The sequence below is a fragment of the Pleuronectes platessa genome, chromosome 9 (assembly GCF_947347685.1).
Source record: "Pleuronectes platessa chromosome 9, fPlePla1.1, whole genome shotgun sequence".
NCBI lineage: Eukaryota > Metazoa > Chordata > Actinopteri > Pleuronectiformes > Pleuronectidae > Pleuronectes > Pleuronectes platessa.
Window position 1 is genome coordinate 20171332 of NC_070634.1, and position 16867 is coordinate 20188198.

General features: G+C 42.0%; 2 protein-coding genes across 3 annotated transcripts; both read right to left on the reverse strand.

Moving 5' to 3' along the window:
• Positions 1 to 1237: 1237 nt before the first annotated feature.
• klhl26 (kelch-like family member 26) lies at positions 1238 to 7347 on the reverse strand. The gene is made up of 3 exons (XM_053431305.1): positions 7125 to 7347; positions 4637 to 4819; positions 1238 to 4115 (listed from the first exon to the last, which is right to left on the reverse strand). The coding sequence occupies exons 1-3, from the start codon at positions 7172 to 7174 to the stop codon at positions 2534 to 2536; spliced, it is 1815 nt and encodes a 604-aa protein (XP_053287280.1). The 5' UTR covers positions 7175 to 7347; the 3' UTR covers positions 1238 to 2533.
• A 1765-nt stretch (positions 7348 to 9112) lies between these two features.
• On the reverse strand, positions 9113 to 16648 carry LOC128448044 (interleukin-12 receptor subunit beta-1). 2 transcript variants are annotated; one of them, XM_053430567.1, is made up of 15 exons: positions 16439 to 16648; positions 15732 to 15855; positions 15295 to 15446; positions 14426 to 14568; positions 14311 to 14332; positions 13547 to 13669; positions 13016 to 13092; positions 12657 to 12897; positions 12413 to 12553; positions 12024 to 12131; positions 11376 to 11531; positions 11056 to 11211; positions 10879 to 10948; positions 10352 to 10424; positions 9113 to 9865 (listed from the first exon to the last, which is right to left on the reverse strand). In XM_053430567.1, exons 1-15 carry the CDS (start codon positions 16509 to 16511, stop codon positions 9539 to 9541), a joined length of 1986 nt encoding a protein of 661 aa, XP_053286542.1. In that variant the 5' UTR covers positions 16512 to 16648; the 3' UTR covers positions 9113 to 9538. The 2 variants fall into 2 exon arrangements, with proteins under 2 accessions (XP_053286542.1, XP_053286541.1); XM_053430566.1 differs by having other exon boundaries at positions 15732 to 15873.
• Positions 16649 to 16867: the final 219 nt, after the last annotated feature.

Below are 16867 nucleotides of genomic sequence, written 5' to 3' on the forward strand. Positions count from 1 at the left end.
TAAAATGCAATTCATATAATAGCACAGATTTTATTCAACATAAGAACATGGTCTTTAACTAAATTTAAAAGGAAAATAAATAAGATCAAATAAAAAAAAGTGAACTGAAGTGAACTGAAAAGAAGGAAATTGATAAAAATGTTAAAAAGGCCAGAGTTCTAGTTAAAGGCTGAAGTAGAGAGAAATATATATATAGACCTTTACTAAACTAGCTTCTCTGATATTTGGAGCAGATGATCTCAGTGTTCTTGAGGAGACCTTATTAACTAAAGAGTCAGCTATGTAACCCTCTCCTAATCCAGTCAGAGCCTTGTATGTAAGGAGGAGAACCTTAAAGCCAATCCTGTGTGTAACAGGCAGCCAGTGCGGAGAGAGAACCGGACAAATGTGTTCTCTCCTCTTGATTCTGGTCAGCAGCAGAGTTCTGAATGAGCTGGAGTGTCTGTTTTCTTTGGGAGGCCTGTAAAAGTGCATTACAGTAATCAACTAGTGATAATTTCTCACTTGACAATTTATATACTGAACAATCAATCAATGATTAATGACACACTCACACAGACACACACACAGAGATACATACAAGACCTTTCAAGCAATTTGATGAAACCCACCAACAGCTCAAGTCTAAAAGTAAGATTCTGATGCAGGGTCCCTCAAAAAGACCAGGCCCACCAAATGAGGATTTGGTATGTTAATGGTGCATTTTTACTGTATGTATATTAAAAATAAAATTATGTAAACCTGAAATGATAGGTGAGCCTGAAGGTGTGTGGACACCTATGAGTGTGGTTTATACCTACAATAGATTTTCTTGTTTCATTATATTTTTCTTTGAAAAAACATGAATTTACGGATCAAATCCCCATTCCTGAATTTAAGTGAGTAAATTGGTACGAGCCTGTGACCATGTTCTGTCCAAGTGTGTACTGCAGATGTCAAAGAAAGTTTGGGAAGTTGGTTGGACAAAAGACATTTTAAGCCTTCAATTTATCTTCTAGGAATTGTAGCATCTAATATTTCGACCAGATTATTAATCAAGGAAAAATAATCATTGGTTGCAGCACTAATGACAGGAAATATTACATATCTTTTCAGGTGAAAAACAGCACAGAACTTTACCTTGTGTCCATGGAAAATGTGTAGACACAAGATTTGACTAAATAATACATTTTAAGAATACAATTTAATAATGCAAGGCAGTGTCTTATTGTGGAAATGAATCCTCATCTCATCAAAATAGAAAAACAATAAAAAACGTCTGAGGTTTATTTTTACAACATGATACACCTCTAATAAAGGATGCAGATAAAGCTACAGGCGTATACATTCCCCTTTGACAGCGGTTTCCTTTTATATTGCACTTCAACAATATAATGTGCTTTTATTGGTACAGGCAGAACAGGACAAAGGCAAACAGGAGACACTCACTGTCATACGGCCGCATTTAAAAAGGAAATAACAAGAACATTAAGCTTGATTCGCCCTTATACACATATTAAAATCAAACGTCTCATGAATACTGCTCGGAAAAGGTGCAACAGTGTATTCAAAGGAAATACTGAGCGTGAAAGTTTAAGACTTGTGCGAGATGTTATGTTAGAAGACAATTGTTCCCTGCAACATCAAACGTTACATCTACCGAGTGGAATACAACAGGTAACACAAAAGCAACACACACTGAAATTATTACTATATTATGCAGCTGCCTACAGTATTTTATTACTTTGAGTGACAAAAACTATAAGTTTGTGTTATAAGTAGCAATTAAAGACAAACAAACATTAACAATATAATGTAGAATTGATCAGTTGAACTTACACACAACTCGTGTTTACTGTGCTTTTGATTCTGTGCATTGATATGTTGTTTGGTGATTAGGCATGTGAGCAGTAAGATCAGTTTTCTTGATTGTTTGAATAATAAAATAAAAAATCAAATAAAAAAAATCACAACTGTACAATCAAAATGTCCAACATTAAAAAGATCCAGTGTTTGCACAGCAAAGACTTAAATAAAGAAATTCCAAGATTTCCAAGTCATATTAATCTGATAAAATAAGGAAAAAAACAAATCTATCAAAGACTGATATTATCAAAATATACTGATTATGCACTATATTAATTATATAATGACTGACTTAAAATGTAACTGGCAGATAATATATGAATCAGTCTGGTATTGAATTCAAAGAGAAGAAATACTCATCTAACGATAGGCTTTTCCACTGAAACCTGATAAAATGTGTCAAAACCGTCAAAATCTATAATTCAACCTAGTTCCTGTAACACAGAAGTGTCCCAACGTAAAAATCCAAGAGTTTTCCTCTTTGAAGTTGTGTCTCTTAATCAGACACATCTTATCCTTAACAAGAAGAGAAAATAATATGCCCCTTGTGTAGTGCTGCTTAGAAGCTTTAGAGGTCCTTTTCTCAAATACACACACACACGCCAATAGCTTAAATTACATTTACACCTTGTGATGACACAATAGGCCTCAGAAAGAGCACAGTGGATAAAGTCTTCACAGTCGCAGGTCAGCGTTGCGTGGTGTTTTGTGGAAGTATAATCGGTGTACAAGCGATGCCAGCAAACGATTCTGGGAAGTGCAAGTCCCTCTCCCACTCATCGGTCTCCGTGTTGTACACCTGCACGATGCTTGTGACGTTGTTCAGGTGCCAGTTGTATCCTCCCACGATGTAGATCTTCCTGTCCAGTAAGCAGCAGCCTGCCTCGGACTGCCCGGCTCTCATGGGGCTGACAGTGGTCCACTGGTCATTCTCTGGAATGTAATACTCGGCGGCCAGCACGTCAAAGCAACGGTCCACGTGGTCCATGCGGCCGCCCAGAGCGTAAACCCGATCCCCGCTGCTGATCATGGCGTGCAACACCCTGGGTTCATTCATGGGAGCTCTGAAGTCCCACTGGTCTGACACTGGATCATAGCAGTGAAGCGTTTTCTTGTCGTCCAGCGAGACGCCGTAACCCCCTGAGATATACAGCTTCTCCCCACACGACGTGCCTGCATGACCCCAGATCCTGCGTTTTAACGGTTCCACGTAAGTCCACTCATTCTTTTTTGGGCAGTAACACTCCACAGACGATAGACTGCCGGATCTATTGCGCCCTCCGGTGGCATACAGCTGTCCATGAAGCACGTTGAGCTGAAATTGGATACGACCCTCCTGCAGGGATTGGATGCGCAGCCACTGGCTCAGGTGTGGGTCGTAGCGGAAACAGCTGTCCACCGCGCCCTCGCCGCTGCGGTACTGTAAGTGCTGCCCGCCCACGACGTACACAAAGTTATCGAGGACGGCGACGCAAGCGTGGCTGCACCCCGCTTCCATCTCCGTCAGCTCTCTGAACTGGCGGGAAGTGACGTCAGGGAGACAGAACACCTTGGTACTGACTGTGTGGTCGTTGTCAGTGTAGGGCGTCCCCCCAAAGGTGATGAGCGACACGACGTCCGAACGAATGAGCGTCCGCGAGGATTTCATCTCATGCTGTCTGAAAGGAAGGATTTGATAATTGAAGGCCTCGAGGAGATACTGGCGGCACAGCACTTCCTCCACCATGATGTCCACCGTCTGAACACTGTCCACCAGCTCTGAGGAGCGCATCAACGGGAAGCGCACGTGACAGAGGACACTGCTGGCTTGAGCCCGGCGAGACTGGTCATACTGGAGCCACCGGATGGCGGCATGGAAGAGATCGATCTCGCTGCAGTTCTTCAGTTTGTTGCTCTGCAGGAAGAAGACCAGGCGCTCCATGGGAATGTGCAGAAAGTCCTCCACCTCAGCAATCTGGAGGAAGTGACGAAAGGTGAAGGCATCCACCGACTCCTTCAGGGAAGACAGGCTGAAGGTGGTGGCCATCTGGCCGATGTGCAGGCAGCTCTCCACGCTCATCGCGGACTTGAGGAACTCTTCACACAGCTCCACAACTGGGACCATCTGGAGAAACACAGCAGCTCCCAGCACATCTTGAATACAGTCCAGGTCTAAAGTGACCTCAGAACTGTAGGCAAAGTCGATAATGTGTTTCAACCCACGGGCGGACAAGCCCCTCAGCTCAATGGTATCTTGCCTGGACTCCCTCATGCCGCCAGTAAACATTGCTCTGAAGCACAAAGAGAGAGAAACATGACAGTTTAAGGAACATTCATCCTACTGGATTGTTCTATTTACAGTGTGGTGTTAATTGAAAATGAACTGAAAACTTTTTAAAAGACACAAACCAAAACAGGAGATAATCAAATATTAATGGTTAAATTCATATTAAAAATCAGGGCCAAATTTGTAATTAATTTATGTTAAATAATTCATAGTTTCCCTAAGGTATGGACTTTCCACGTATGTAATACATAGTCCTACAATTTAGCAGGAACTGTAGAAATATGAATTCTGTGGCTCAAATCAAAGACAAAAGGGAAGACACTAAGAACAATTTAATGCACTTTGTTTCACACTCCACCACCATTGCTGCTCCCCTACTGAAAGGCTTTGAACATAGTTGATCTGTTAACTGCAGCTTGCTCTGACAGAGGCACTCAGGATAGATTACTCCGGATAAGAGCATCTGCTAAGTGTCTCCAATCGAAAATGCAAAGGGAAGTGAACAGTCTTTATGGTTCCACTTACCTGAAATAATCACTACAGGCAGCCAGCACAGCTTTGTGGACCTGGAAGCGCTCCCCGTTGATGGCCAGCACGACATCAAGCAGTTGGCCCTGAGCCCGCAGAAACGACAAGCCCTGCAGGAGGGTGGCGCTGTGACTCGAGGCCGAGAAGGAACAGCGCAGGGTGCTATTCTTGTTTGCCATACTGGAGGAGGAAATAGAGGCCTGGTCACAAGCTGGGATTCAGAGGTTTGAATCTAATTGGAAACACTTAATAGAAGCAACATCAGTAGGAAGAGAAATGCCATAGACACCTTGTTTCTTATTATAGGAGAACATCGATTGGCCAGCGAGAAGCATGATCACGACAGGTGGAAACATTACTGTCATACAGGTAAATATCACAGGCTGCATATAAAGACTGGTGATGCGTCTCCACTTCCTCACACTATCTAGAAATGAAGCCAAAATATCCTGAATACATACACAGCCATCTTGCTCATCTGGAGCCAGAGTCTGAGTAGTGATCAAGGAATGGAGCAGTGATAAGTTATTTTTGATCGACACGTGCCTCATCAACCGCAAGTCAGTCGTAGTCAAAAGCTAAATAAAACCAAACCTACTTGAAATATGAACAGCATCAGTGTGATAAGAACTACGTGAATAACATAAATCCTCGGTGAGAGAAATGTATTTAACGTTTAGTCTGAATTTGTTGGTTGGTCCATGTTCCATTTGCTGACATGGATGTCGTCCTTATTCATTTACAGTCTATGGTCCATATAAACTAACTCTCATGGGTAGGGGTGGTAATATTGTGCATGTAAATGTCAACATCGGACAAGATGAAGTCCTCACTATGATGGGGGAGGACGAACAGGGACCGGGTGAAACGGTTCCATGTTGCGTGCGTTTTGTTATCACGTGAAGGATTAACTCACCTCTTCACATTTGCGACAGTCTAAGACATCAAAGGAATCTATGACCACTGACATTGGGACATTTAAACAAACTTACAAGGAATTATTTGCTTAATGAATGCTCTCAAGGGGGTGCTGTGATTTAAAGTCATGATTTCTGCTTCGATGTCATCGGGCCGGGACTCTTGTCGTACATGTCCAGTTTGGAGTCAATTGGACCATGTATGTCCGTGATACAACAACCTGGTGCTTTAATGGTGATTCATCCAAATTTTACACCACGCCACGTTCACACTGTGTAACAAAAACTCACAATTTGAGTTGGTTGCAGTCTCCAAGGAGTCAAGCTGACACTTACCGAATTTGAAAGCTCTAAGAGGAATTTGTTAAAATACACAACATGTGAAATGTCCAAATGCCTGTTATATTAATCAAATTGGTGCCGAGGACTTTTGTTTTCGCCCGGTCATGATACACGGTTGTACCGAATTTCGTGAAGATCGGTTAAACCAGACGGAATTGCGGTAGTATAATTAAAAAGTTGTTTTTGAACTGTAGCATGTGGCGCTCTCTGCTCTATGTCCTGGTCACAGTGCCCCTTGTTCACAGCAGACAGTTGGTGGGAAAACCACAGGTGTTTACTGTCGATAAGAGTGGACACCACACTGTGTCAGCGGGGGAGCAAGAACTAAACCAGGACCTCGACACTGAACCAGCTGAATGAAGCTGAATTCATTTTGCTGATAAAGCTGTGCCTCTCTTACTGTGACATATGTCCCAACACAGGACTGACACCAGTCAATGTGTTGGATCAGATTTGAATCTAAATGGCATCAGTCAAAGCATCCTGAAACATTAAGCAGCAACAGTTAATCAACAGTTAATGAAAAGAGCAATTAGCTTCTACTTTGACACTCGTTTGAAGCATTCGAGTCAAATAATCGAGTAAAAACTTGAATGTGAACTTCAAGGGCAGTTTAAAGATTATCTGAGAAACTGAGAATAATAGCTGTTCGGGATAATTGATTAATCAATATTAATAATCATTAGTTGCAGTCTGCCTTATTTTATTGTTGCATTTAAGGAGAATTACTAGTAACAGGTAAAGCAGCTTGGTTGCATCAATACTTTTAGTATTGTTTTACTCGTGATACTTTTTATTTATTCATGTTTGTATTCACAGCGATGAAACACTATACCTTTACATACAGAACTTCAACATGTGTATAAACACACGTGTACATTTAACCCACTCGGGATACATGAAGCCAAAGTAAACAAGAGCGTTAATAAAAGGAAACTATTTTACTATACAATAAATACATGAAGTTAAATAAGGCTGTTAACAACACAACACACAGAATGTTGTGTTGTTAACAGCTGATCGTCGATAGGAGACTCAGGCAGTGCTGATGCCCGGAGGCCCGGACAGCGCCTCGGTGATTCCTGAGTGTCAAGCCCGGGCAACGGGGCGCTCAGGCCGGCAGGAACCGGGCTGCAGTGCCCTGAGCCGCGGAGACTTCAGGCTAACACCGACGGGACCAGTCCCACCAGCGCGGACACAACACGTCCTCCCCCCGCGCCACTCACCTGCTCTGCGAATGATTCGAAGCAAAGTCCCCACCGTCCGACTCCGCCATGTTCTAGCACAGAGCAGCGCGCATAGGGCATCTTCATGAGCGGGGAGACGAGGTCAGCAGCTCGGCTGATCCGACCATAGTGTTTGGAAAGTGTGGAGCGCGCCTGTTGTTCCAGGCACCGAGGGAGAGCAGCAGCCCGAGGTCCAGAGATAACCTCTCCTGTCTACCTGCCCCCCCCCCCCCCCCTGTACTGAGAGCTGCTCACCACTGAGAGGCGCCACTGTGCCATAAACACACCAATATGCCTGCACTAGTTCCCATCACGGATGTATTGGTTCCCAAACAAACCGCTAGAAGTTGAACAATGGGTCCTCCAAAACAGAAATGGGGCTCAAAACCACGTGAAGCTCCGTAAACAGGGTGCACCTGTGTGTGTCCGTTTGTTCATCTGTTTTCAGCCAGATAGGAAATGTTGAGGTATCGTACGAGAAGCTTAAAATCTTCTTATTTTGAGGAATGCACACGACCCCAGTATCAAGGCTACAACTCCAGATTAAAACTGATAATACTAAGTATCACAAAATGATTAAGTTATCGTACATCATGCATTATTAATCATAAATAATGTACGATAAAATAATTATCGTACATCTGTCAACACTGCTTTTAAGTCATGTGCTGAACTATGGATAATCTCTTGACAATCTCCAGAGGGGCTGTATGTGCAAATGCAAATGTCCGAGTGAGAGTATCCTGCCATTTTGCGGACTTTCTCTGTTTCCAGTCCACAGGTATGTAAAGTCTGCAGAAAGTCCAGAGGAGACGATGGGAGAACACAGCAGGAGATCCTCCCCAGGATAAAAACTAAAACATGGGATCCCTGCAGCAGAATTCATACTTGACGTCCTGGCTGTGTCTGCTGCAGCTACCCTCACCTGAACACCTTCTGTGTCGTGAACGCGTCTGAAAGGGAACTTCTGCAGAAATTCCAAAACCCTAATTCTCTGCACAATCTGTGGTTTTTGTGGGCAAGATTATTTTACCTGCACGTCATCTTGCAGGCGGGTCGCGATAGTATATTGTTTACTTTACAGTGTGTAGTTCAGCTCCGACACTCACAGACTCTGTAATTCATGTATTGTTATTTGGCCTTATAAAGACCAGTTATAAGCTAATGTTCAATTGGTCTATATTGTAAATGTTTATATTTCTTTATGAGTGATAATGTATATTAAGATGTTTGGAGGAAAGAGACACCATAATAATTGAATGAATGTTTTATGCACTTTAAAATGCAGTTACATTCAGAGAAATGCTTGTACTAGAAATTGTGTTTAATTTGAATAAGATGCAGTCATGGATGAGGAACTGAAGGCTCCGTGTTGGCCTTGTACAAATGAATGTTGAGGTATGTGATCTTACAAAAGTGTCCCATCCAAACCAGACCTACACACCCATGAGTTCTAGCACTGTTGTTAAAATAAGCTCTAGTCCAAACGTGCGGAAGAAACATATGTGTACTGTATTTATACACACCGACGAAGCAATGTGGTGTCGCTAGATAGTATTCTAACCACAAATTGCATTCATACGATGTTAATCTGTCGTCTGTGGTTGGGACACATGATATGGATCTCACTGTGGTGAGAGATTAAGTGTGCGACACTACAAAGGGACATACTTGCTGAATTTAACTCTTAGCCAAACACAGGAACCAGTTTTTCTGCTGAGAACATGCGAGTCGGTCGTCACTTATAATAAATGAGCCTGACATGCTCTAGTTGGAAACCCACAGAGCTCTCACTGGTTATGACTAATCCTTTCACCTTGCATGAGGCACTTTTTGTAAAGGCCATGGTCTCTCTGTCCTGACCACTTCCTGTCACAGGATTACCTCTTCACAGAATCACTTTGTGCGTCGCTCAGCCCTGACACGCAGTGCTTCTTCACCTTGTGTTTCGTTTTACACTGACAATGGGACACAGTCTTTACAGTAAATAATAATAATAAAACCTTTTATTTGGATGCCCCTTTCACACCACTCATTGTCACCTTAGAAGGCAGAGATGAAAACAGAACAAACACATAGGGTTTCTGTCATTGTAGCCGATTTACGCTCAAATGTGTATTTTCAAGTAAGTTTGGTTTTAATTAGTTATTTAATTCTACAAAACAAAAGAGCGGAGGTCTGAACAAGACCCTAACACAGAAATTGTTTATTGACAACCTGCAGTGACAAAGTCTGTGTGTGGTCAACTCTGCTGCAAAATACTACTCAAAAATACACAAACGTGAAACAGGAAAACCGATACCTGCTACAGGAAAGATCAAGTACTTTAAATATTCTTGTTTGAAAAGATACAACTTTCAAAACAGACTTCATTAATCCAGTATAGGTGAACAAATATGTCCAAGATTTAGTCTTTAAGGTGAATCTGTCTTTAGATCGAAGACCAACCCATTCCTGTATATCAGCAGGGCGATCTCGCTTTCCACCTGCTCCAGATCTGTTAGTTCTTTGACTCTGGACCTCTTCTGCTGCCGATCTGTTGATCCCGGACTCTCATCACCGCTCCCCTCTGACATCCTCGAATCCCCCTCCCTCTCATTCTCCACGTCCTCGTCGCTCCCAGCGTCCCACTCTCCTTGGAGGGCGGTGGTTTCCTCTGCTTCTTTAGGGACAGTCTTGCGCGCTGGGTGCAGCTGCAGCAGTATCAGGTCATGCACCTCCTCTTTCCCCTCCAGCATCTCCTGATGTAGGTCACGTAAAAACATGACAGTAAGACTCAGGGGTGAGAACTCAACATACTGTGCTGAGCTATTGAATTCTTAAGTTGTAATCAATGGAATAGGTTACTGTTTTGGTTTCTTGCTCAGGAATCAAGCTAATGTCAAATAAAGCATAGAAGAAGTTCACTTTATACTCAACTTGTGCCTGTAATTGATTGTAACATGATTTATTGTCATGATTCAAAGATCAAGATATGTTTGAGTTAGGTTTTCATCAGCCATATCATTGAAAAGGGGAATGTTTTAAACACAATCTCTGCTGAACTCTTCCTTTGAGTAGTTATACAGTTTACTGTATATAGACAGCACTGATTTACTGTACACACTGTTTACTATGTCTGAGGGAGTTAGTTCTGCTGTATTAAATGAGAAAGCTAAGCCGTCATGTTTTCAGAGAGAGCAAAAACTTTGATATAAACAGTTCTGCAGCCTGTGTGTGGGATTTACCTGGCCACAGTGATTGGGTGAGAAATCTGGAATAACAGGCGTCGGCACAGGAGGAAAGATCTTGTTTTGGATTCTGAGCATCAGAGCAGAGTAGAAACTGTTAAGAATAGATCAATCCAGGGGGAACTAGAACACTCAGTAGAGCATATAACTCCTCCAAGGCCCAACAGTTCTATTAGAGTCATTCGAGCTGCACCAAATTTCACACACACTTTCATCAACATCCATGAATTGTTCCCTGGGAAAACTGTGACAATGTTGAACTATCAAAATTTCGAAAACAAAATCCTGTATTTATTGCTAATGTTACTGTGTCACTGAAGAGTTTCACCAAAAAAGTAAAAAACAGAAGTCTTGGATAATCACAGACATTTTCACTTTATCCTGTTACTGATAATTTAGTCATTAATAAAAATAAATAAAACTTAAATTCTCCTTCCCTACAAAGCGAGTTCACACTGTAGTTCATGTGACTGTTCATATTACACACCAAAGTGTGGGGTCTTTAAAGTATGGAGGTCGCCTACCTCTTCAAGATGACGGTGCACATTGTCGAGATGAAGAAGAACCCGATCAGCAGGCCCAAGCTCAACCACACTAATTCGGATGGAGAAGAAGGAAGACAGGGAAAATTAGTTTGCATCCGCGTGTGGAAAAACTGCAAATCTGCTTCAACATGGGAGGTGGTTCTGTAGGGCGGATACCATTCACATGTTTCTCCTGCAGCGTGTTAATGGTGACTGTCGCTGCGGGTCCTGCTCCCGCTCGGGTCACTACGGCCAGGCTGATATTGTATTTTGTTCCCGGTGTCAATTTTTCCAGACTGAATTTTCTCAATGAGGCTGATATGTTGTGGCACTCTGGTGAAACAAGAGGTTGAGAAATATCACAGTTAAATTCATATAGCTGGTGTCATTTGGAGAATATTCCGTGAAAGTTTGTCATTTCAAAGCTCAAAAGTTGTACACAAATAATTCATCTGTGAAAAACCCTTTAAACAAACTGCTTCAGATGATGATCACACCTCTTGCCTCGTCCCGCGAACCCATTTTCACACTGCACAGGCTGTAGTGGGTGAGGAAACCTCGCTGGTCCTTAGAGGGAATCGCTTTCCAGGAGAGGTTCGCAGAATTGTGCGTTTGACCAAAAACAGTGATGTCCTGAGGTTCTCTGAGCGGTGCTGAGGAGGAAAAGACAGAAGGGTTAAGGGACTTTTCTCTCATCTTGTGGTACAGGAGACATGTTCTCTCACTGAGATGCACCGATTGGGGTCATCTCCTCAACAACCATCTCGTTACCGGGTTCCACAGGAAATCGGTCTCGTCTTTAACACTCTTCCAATCTCTCTTAAAGATCCATTGTCTGTGCTTTAATAGCATTTACCCTTTTCAAAGCATTGAGTAACAAATTAAAACCTAATTTACCTGACAATAAGCATCAGAATGTTATTTTGTGCACTTTGACTTTTTTTGTTTCATAAGTGTCCCATCTACTAACATGCAGGAGGTGTGGTTTATGACTGACACTGCAGCCAGCCACTAGGGGGCAGTCAGGATTACATCTGGGTTCTGTCCCACGCCTGGCACCAAGCGTTTTAGACGGACACATTCCGTTGTGGAGTGTGCATCAAGTGCACACATCATGCAGGGAAATCTACCTCAAAGACACATACCTCCCTCTTTCTGGTAGTAGAGGCAGGTCTTAACTGTCCGCGGCTTCCCAGCGTCACAGATGTGTTCAAAGTAAAGGTAGCCAACGTAATCCTCTAACCCTGCTGCGCCTGGAAGTGAAACAGGAAGTGTGTGGATCAGGTTTAAGGCACAGAACATGTTTCCAGTGAGAGTGTGACACAACAAGAGAAAAGTTAAAGTGGTATTTCTACACAGTGGAAAGTCCCCTGAGTTTAAACAATTTTTTTTGCATTGTGACCTATTTTTCAGTGAAATAATGCAAAAACGTTCTTTAGAATGCATGTTCTGCAATGGTCATTAGTTGGTACACTACACAGAACCCTCTGCAGTTGTGTGTCAAAGTTAAAGTTGTGTGATTTAAAGTACTCACTCTTTGCTTCTTTCTCCCTTCCTGATGTTTTCTTTCTTTGTAAAGTTTTCACATCTTCTGGCTTCAAACCTCCATCTTGAAACTCGTACCATTGCTTGCAAGTTTTCTTATTCAATTTATTATCCACCGTTTTGTCACAAACTGTCGGGGGAAAGAAAGACAGAAAGAACATCCCTCAGTGAAATTCTGCTTTTTAATGATATTTCATTTAATTGATATTTGAAACACACACACTTGGGCCTACTTTTTAAATCCGCAGTAGGTTCGGCTGGCACATGAACAGTTGCACAAGGAGAAGACCCTGCTGCGTTTCTGGCTGTGACATGGATGTCGACGGGAAAGTATGACACGTAAATGGTGAAGTTATTTGTTTTGAGGTGTTGTCTCCTCTTCTCTGTCCTCGCACAAGGACATCCCAGAGAAGACTGTGTGTCGCTCAGTTGGTAGGTCACTCCTGCTGCTGCTGCTGCTGCGTGGGACCTCAGCTGAAGTGAAACACATAGTGAAGACAAAACCCCTGAATGACCAAAACAGCAAGTAGTCATTTTAAAATTGTCGGATAAGTGGATGCTCTGGTGTCGTTTTTTTCTGTAACTGGTTCACCTTCCAAGTCAGCGTCACCTCTCTCGTGCCATTCAAACGTTTGGTTGTCACGTTGACTTCAGGCGCTTGTGCAAGCTCTGCAATAAAAAGAAAAAAAGAAATCAGAAATTCAGTTTCATTTTCACAACTAAAAACTTTTTTGAACGCACAATATAACTTCAGCCACAAGGTTCTCGGAATCAAATCATTCTAAAGGAGCCAGCTTGATGGTGACGTTCATAGTTTGCACTCTCCACAGGTAGAGAAGAGGCCCCTGCCTGAACGCCATGGAATTAAAACCTTAGAGATGTAAAATGATGGAAGGTGTCGGGGTGAGGGTGGTGACAACAGTATGGGGATTTCATGCTCCTCACTATGTCCCTTTGTGATTCATGTTTTTGAATTGATTTGACTTCTCTATTTCATCTAGAGCCGCTTCATGATGACTGATCCCTCGTTTTTTCTTGTGTCGAACTATCACCAACAAATTATTTCAAAGCACGATAATGCATTTCAGTCCAAAACACGACCAAGGAGATAACATGGGTTCACCTGCAGGAACTTTCACCCATGGAGACCAGTTGCTCCATAGCGGGCTTTTGACCTGAGTGGACCGTTGTCTGATCTGAACCCAGTGAGTTGAATGCTGTGAGAGATTTGCCACGGTCACCTGGTCTGTGCACATAAAAAACAAAAGGAGACATTTTAAATTTCCTAAAATAAAGTCCTCATATCTAATAAATGACAAAACGACTCTGATCTGCCACCTCACAGTGTGAGGTGGTCCAAGGTTAGTCAAGAGGCTGTTGAAGCAACACTATGACATTTTTTGGGCTTTAAAATAGAACCTTAAAAATCAGCTTGACTTGGAACAAGGAGAATGGTTCCTCTTTTATTCCCACTTTTCACCCTGAGCGTCTGTTCTCCCTCTATGTAACTTAGGTGAGTGGGTTCGATCTCCGGTGAGAAGTGTGGAACTGACAGAAAGTCGCAGCTTCAACTGCCAGAATGAGGCTCAGCAAGTTCAACAGGAATGTTGAACTGTTGATCAGTTAAAAAGACTTGGAAATCATTCAAACTGTTTCTTATCTCCAATATTCAGCGAGGAAACTTATAATAATGGTACTATCCACCATTGCAGTTATTCTAGGCTTGTTTTTTTCTACATGAATACAACTTTGAGCTTGTAATTGATCATCCATGTCGTGTTGTAGTTCCTTTCTACATCTAGTAAATCACCCACAGAAAACATGAAATAACACTGATCTAACATTTCATTCAGAAGATGTTGATCACAAGGACATGCAGGCACTTACCTGTGTTGATTCTGGTAAATGTCTGTAACAACATTGAAGGAAAACTGGTTATATAGAAAAGCAAAAAATCTAAATGAGCAAATAGATTTGGTGACGAAACACAAATGCGCCTTACTTCTTTCCGCAATTCTGCGGGGTGTCCATCTCCTCTCAACCAGACCTCGGTCAAAGCTGGATGCTTCTCTGGAGCCTCCCACATTAAGCTGAGGCTGCTATTTGACCAGGACATGGAAATATTTTTTGGTGCGTCATACTTTACTGTCGAGGAGAAGCGGAAAAAAAACGTTTTATATGTCATAGGATTTTAAAACACAATATATTTTGTATTATTTACAATTTTCCTTCCTCTTTTTACAAAGTATTATGAACTCTCAAAATGAATGAGCACTACCTTAAAACATCAATTCATATCCATTATTTGGAAACCATTACATCCAATAATCATTGGTCTATTCCAGGTCCAATGTTCTGGTCCAGATCAGATCATTCAGGGGAAGCCTAACCCCTTCTAATGTTCGGCAAGTCTTATTCTGTTTGGCCAAACCACAAATTCAAGATGAAATCTCTTTTCTGGATACAGTTTTCACTGAATGAACAAACGTATCCCATGCATCTTGATATTTTATATCCGCTGCTGATGCGATTAAATGTCAGAACTCCTAAAGCTTTCCCTTCATTCAGAGTCCGGTCTTCCTCTGTCTGTAGATTGTTTGTCAGGACTTCTCTTTTCTGTGCGTGTGATTTCTGTGGCTGCACGTCTCCTGCAGTCGCCTGCCATTTCATGGGGACAGGCAGGCCGGCTACCAATGCTAGGAAATAGGAACTTTCAATTTACAAGAACAATGACTTTCATCTTAACACGCGTGTCAGCAATTCTGTCACGAATCGGATGTAGAGATTTACAATTTCAGAGGATATTGGAGAATGAGGCCAAAGGTGTAACTCTCCCATACTGCAGGCTGAAATCAGAGAATGACCAGTTACCTATGTCTCTGAGCACCACAGACCTCCTGGGCGATGAGCAGCTGGAGTTTCCTACATGAGCTTCCACCCAAATGAAAACCTCTCGACGTTGGATCAGCTTTTCCTCAGGGATCGTATAACAGGTCTTGTTAAAGACCTCTTCCTTGGTTTTACTGCGGATAAATATTTACGTATGAGCGGTAAAAGTGGCAACAACTGAAAGACATTATCACTTGACTGGAGGTTTATAATTTCAGACTTGACACTTCTACACTACTATTTCTAAATTTACATATTTGACACATTAACCTAAAATCTAGTCAGACTTATGCAGTTTCTTAGGGAACTTTGCAATAAAGATTTGAAAGTCAAGTTAGAAGTTAAAGGAAGACTTAAAGGGGAAATCACCATGTGTAAATTGTTAGTTGAAGGGATTTTTACACTTAAAGAATACTCACTTAAAGTAAAGGTCAAACGTCACAATGCCATCAGTTCGGTTCATGCTCCATTCACAATTGTAAACCGTTTCGATTGCATTTTTCTTGAAGCACTCCGGACTTGTAGGAGCTTCACATGCAGACCCTTCAGAGAAACAGGCGTCTTTAAAATGATCAATTTCACATAAAACTACGTTTCTACCTATTTTAACTGAAGAAATAAAGAAGTATTTTCTTCAGAGGTAAACAAGCACCAATAACCAACCAGCAGCAGCAGGGTTCTCAATTTTTATAACTTCTGGTTTATTTTTATTCCACTTTCAAATATACCTCTCCTTGTCAATTTGTTGTTTTACTGCAAAGCACTTGAAAATGCATAATATATTAAGTCAGTGTTGCCATTCTGAAGAGCGTAAAGTTACATGGTGAAATACAAATGCCTCCAATCTATAAAGGAATCATTTGACAGTGTGTACAGTAGCAGGTAGTGGAAACTACAGGCTGACACCTGAGAAAAGCTGCACAATGCCGTGCATCTGTTGGTGGAAACTACATGATGTCGATAGACCAACATTTTGTGGCTGATGTACTAGTTTAACTGCGGAAGCCTAGTATCATGCATCATCTATGGACATATGTCTAATATGTGTTTAAGTGAACGATAAACCAGATTAATAATAAGTAGTGAAAAAGTAAAAAAAGTAAAGATATATTTCATATTCCTTTACCTTTGCTTACGGTTGTGAGGAAGATAAACACAAAATATCCACATAGCGAACTCCAGTTTCTCAAAGTTTCCATGAAGTGTAGAGGAAGGTAGAAAGAGAAGATCCTCCTCCGGTGCTTGAGAGCTGATTGTCTGCCTTCACGTTACTGTTTCTTCTTTAGAAATGTCACAGCGGTTTCAAGTTCATGTTTAAGTACGTTGCAGCAAAACCACAGAGTCGGGGTGGGGTGGGTGGGGGGGGGGGGGGTGACGGGGGATGCTTTCGGCACAGACACAACAACCGTTCTGAAGGTGACTGAGCTTTGAAGTCCCACTCTCATTTTTTATTTATTTTGTATTTTCCCCCAACAATTGCTTTTTGTCGTCATCCAGACTAAAAAAGTAGTCAGTAAAAAGTCCTAAGAAACCACCTTTAAATCCACTAGATCCA